This window comes from Nannobrachium achirus (assembly GCF_963921795.1).
Source record: "Nannobrachium achirus genome assembly, contig: SCAFFOLD_377, whole genome shotgun sequence".
In the NCBI taxonomy this organism is placed as follows: Eukaryota; Metazoa; Chordata; class Actinopteri; order Myctophiformes; family Myctophidae; genus Nannobrachium; species Nannobrachium achirus.
In genome coordinates this window covers 40,001-44,061 of record NW_027664873.1, presented here as the reverse complement: position 1 = coordinate 44,061, position 4,061 = coordinate 40,001, and the positions used below count along the sequence as shown (strand labels likewise).

General features: G+C 42.8%; 1 protein-coding gene across 2 annotated transcripts; it reads right to left on the bottom strand.

Annotated features, from left to right (window-relative positions):
* Positions 1–1,085: 1,085 nt before the first annotated feature.
* Positions 1,086–3,855, bottom strand: LOC308280764 (uncharacterized protein). Of its 2 annotated transcripts, none has more exons than XM_080755079.1 (9): positions 3,438–3,855; positions 3,180–3,251; positions 2,877–2,933; positions 2,658–2,728; positions 2,457–2,534; positions 2,264–2,343; positions 2,026–2,112; positions 1,844–1,921; positions 1,086–1,622 (listed from the first exon to the last, which is right to left on the bottom strand). In XM_080755079.1, the coding sequence occupies exons 6-9, from the start codon at positions 2,300–2,302 to the stop codon at positions 1,518–1,520; spliced, it is 309 nt and encodes a 102-aa protein (XP_080611205.1). In that variant the 5' UTR covers positions 2,303–2,343; positions 2,457–2,534; positions 2,658–2,728; positions 2,877–2,933; positions 3,180–3,251; positions 3,438–3,855; the 3' UTR covers positions 1,086–1,517. The 2 variants fall into 2 exon arrangements, with proteins under 2 accessions (XP_080611205.1, XP_080611206.1); XM_080755080.1 differs by having other exon boundaries at positions 2,877–2,930.
* Positions 3,856–4,061: the final 206 nt, after the last annotated feature.

Genomic DNA, 4,061 nt, shown 5'->3' with positions numbered 1-4,061 from the left:
CAGTCTTCTCTCAATCACACTGTGCACAGGATGTACTCATCATAAGAGGGATGTTCTTCGAGGAAGTGCACGATGCACGAAGCAAACTCGTTGGCAGAGAGACCAGCTTCACCCTCATGCCATAAGTAATTTGATGCATCATGTGAAGTCATGTCATACATGGTAAAGTTATGGACACAGAGCTTGGTCTTGAAATAGAGGGATGAGGCCTGTAGCTTGGAGCAGAGCAGGAGCCCCTGAAGATCCATGCATGTCACCAAGGTCTTCTCACCTGCCTCGTCTTTGTCCTTCTGCTTCATGGCTTGTGCAGTGTCCTTTTTGTTGCAGTGCTCCTTCCATGTGGCAGCCTCAATGTTCCCAGCCTTGAACGCACAGCAGGTATCACACTGGTCTTTCTTCGGGTGAAAAAGAGAGTAATTCAAACATTAAACATTCTGGTGAACACTTGCCTTGACAGCGCCTGGATGCCATGGTCTGCACTGGAACGGATATACTCTGCATGGAGGTGATTGATGGACTTGAACACAGGCTCCAGGTACATCTTAGTAGCCTGATCTCAGACTCAGCTCACGCTTTAGTCTGAAACTGTGCTCTATTCTAAGCGATTTACAGGGAGGGACTTTTTTGCGAGCGCGCGCGAGTGATCGACACGCACGGTGGACGCGACGCACGGTCGCGGACTGTGTGTGTGTGATTGTGTGTGTGTCTCTGTCTGTGCCAGTGACAGAACTGCGACCAGAAACATGTAATCAACATAAACAGCTTGGTGAACTCAGCGTGTGCGTGTGTGTGTGTGTGCCTTCCTCAGCCTGCCTGTGTGTGAACTTCGTTTGAATCGTTTCAACTGCTGCGCGGATTGGATATTCGTTAGACCCACCCCCCACCCCCCGCGCTCATTGGAGCAGCCGAAAATAAAAAGTGATTCCTGTACTCAGCTCCAGACCAGAGAAAGAGTCCACTCTGAGAGTGGGCGGGGTCTCTGGTCTGGAAGCAGGCTAACATCTTAGAGGACGAGGACCGGCAGTAGTGCGAGGGAACTTTTGAAAGGTCCAGAAGGAAGGTCTTCAAGAAGTCAGACTCCTCTTTCCTTACCCTCACCCGCTTCTGCTTATCTTCCTCAGTAGGGCTTTTCCCTCTTCTTCCTACCCACTTCAAAAAAGACCACTGCTTCAAGCCTAGGGTTGACAGGAACATGCGTTGGCACACTCCGAGTCTCCTGCCATCTACGACAAGGTGACAGAAAATGGATGCCGACCTCCTGGATTTCTCTGCTCCTGTCCTCCGTCGCTTTACACTGCTCACCTCTACCAATGATGCAACATAAATCTTCCTCTCCTCTCTCAGTCTAATTTCTCCCAGAAGTACTTGAAGATCTCTTCTCGCTTCGACTCTTCCACTTCTCTGCAGTGCAGTTTACTGGACCTGTGGCCGGCTGCAGACTGACATGACACACCCATTTTTCTTCCCTCCTTTAACACTGACTCTCTATTCTTCCTAGGCCAGATATGACTGGCCTATCATTCTACGCCTCTTCTGGATGTTGTTCTTCCAGCCCTCTGGATTTCTCCTCTTCCTACAGAGACCAGCATCAACACCTGAGGAGTCTTCTTCCACCTCAAGTCCTATATTGTGTCACAAAAAGAGAGAAAATTTGTCATTCAGACCATTAGTGTGCGAGTCTCTCTGTGTGTATCTGTGCAGCCCCTTGCGTGCACATCTGTGTGGGTATGTACATGTGTACTGTATGGATGTGTAGTTGAAAGAAAAGAGTTAAATAGCAAACATGCACCATGCAAGATACTACATTACACACATGTGTCCATATTAATAATGACAACAACACCTTCATTTCCAGATTCCGATTCACCAGGAGAATCACCATGTTGGTCACGTTCAGGTGTCCAGTTTCGATCAAGCGGATCTGGGAAAGAAAGAGGAACAAACAGAATGCACACGTTGACATAATTCAGTGTTGCTAGGACTTTGCATTCTTTGCTCTGGCTGACTTAATGGTTGTACACAAACCTTCTTCGTCCCCACTTGTGTCGTCATCCTCAACTCCTTCAGAATCTTCATCCTCCACATTTGAGTCCGGCTCAACTCTGTCTGCACCTAAAGAACAGAAAAGAAATATGAGATGTTCTCACATTAAGTGTGAGGCGCTTTCTGGTCATGTACAGTATGATTCTGAAGGAAAAAAATGAAAATGCAACATTCAGCAGTCACTATTTGTGTTTATTACAGTGATTATTAATAATAATACCTTCATATCCAGATTCAGCAGCACCAGAAGAATCACCATGTTGGTCACGTTTAGATGTTAGGGTTAGTGGTCGAGTGGATCTGGGAAAGAAAGAAACAAAATGAATGCAATGTTAACACACCTGCAATTCAGTGTCAGGCTTTGCTCTGGCCAATAGCCTCGGTTCCCTGGCACTTGTTAGTTTTACACCAACCTTCTTCTTCCCCACTTAAGTAGTCATCCTCAATTCCTTCTTCGCCTCCCTCATTTGAGTGAGGCGCAACAACTTCTGCTGCAGAAAAAGAGAAGAGACTGAATGTCAAATAGAAAACATGCAGCATTGACAATAATACAAAGTGTCACATGTGTGCGTCATGTTTTTGTATGAAAGACTCTATACAGCTATTAATATTACCTTCATATCCAGATTCAGCAGCACCAGGATTATCCAACTCTAATTTAAGGTTCCATGATGAATCAAACCCTCTGGTAAAAACATAAGAGGAACACAATGTACAGGGAATGCAAAGTAGAAATTACATTGCCAAGATGTTGCATCCTTTGCCCTTAATCTGTTTTACCACAAACCTTACTTCTCTCTCAGTGGGTGTGTGTGCGTGCGACAAAGACAAACCTTCAATCTCCTCAATTGATGAGTCCTCCACAACTGCTTCTCCTGCTGCTTCTCCTGCTGAAAGGGGAAAAAGGTCACACAAATTAATGAAATGGCTACTTTTTAAGATTGTGATACTACAGCAGATACTGATTAACAATTTGTGTTAAGGTAATAATACTATGTTTGAAACTAGTACAGCAACAATTCAAAATGGGTACTTAGTGCATGTTTAGGGATTTGTAACTAGGACAGCAGGTACAATACAAAACCACACATATGTGTTTCTATGCACTATAATTCATAACACACCACACCACATACCTTCACTCCCAGATTGAATCAAAACAGCTGACCCAGCACTGGCAGCATCAACTTGGTCACAATCAAGTGCATCTTGGAAAGATACAGATTATCATTAGAACACTGAATACAGCAGCTAATTATTGTAATTCATGATTAAAACACTTTGATTTCCAAATTAATCACACAAGTTGCACCACAGCCAGAATCACTACACACATCATTAAACTGAGCTGACTTATTCCTATTTTTCTTTCTATTTTTTTTTATCCCACAAACCTTCTTCGCTGCTTTCACTGCTCTCTAGTACAGTCTCTGCCTCGTCATGTCTGCCCCTGACATACTTGACGCTAACCAAAGCACACAGCTCCTCCATAGAATACATCATCCTGAAATGTTATACTGAAAATAAAAGGAGAATACAGGGTTAAAATCAAGGGTAACACAATGGTGTAAAGAAATTAAGTACATTTTCTTAAGTACTGTACTTGAGTACAATATTGAGGTATTTGTACTTGACTAGAGTATTATCAATTTCCAATACTTTTAATCCACTATATCTCAGATCCAAATATTTTACTTTTACTCCACTACAAGCTGAATTATTTCCAATTTCCAATACTTGTACTCCTCTATATCACAGATCAAAATTATTGTACTTTAATACACAACAAGCTGAGTGCCTTTGGAGTACTTTTACTCCAATGCAAGCTCACAGTGCGACTCATTGTGAGCATGTAGATCTGCCATTTTCAAAATATTTGAAATGGGACATTCTGCATAGAGTACTTTTACTTTTGGCACTTTAAGTACATTTTGATGCCAACACTTTAGCCATTTTATCAAGTACATTTTGAATTCCAGACTTTTACTTGTAAAAGAGTATTTCTACATTACATTATT

What these genes read in the sequence shown, in the direction of transcription:
- LOC308280764 (XM_080755079.1), bottom strand. Translation starts at nt 2,302, where the DNA reads ATGGTGATTCTTCTGGTGCTGCTGAATCTGGATATGAAG. An exon ending in TGCTGAATCTGGATATGAAG is followed by an intron (nt 2,113 to 2,263) that starts GTATTATTATTA and finishes TCTGTTCTTTAG; the next exon opens with GTGCAGACAGAGTTGAGCCG. An exon ending in ATCGGAATCTGGAAATGAAG is followed by an intron (nt 1,623 to 1,843) that starts GTGTTGTTGTCA and finishes GACACAATATAG; the next exon opens with GACTTGAGGTGGAAGAAGAC.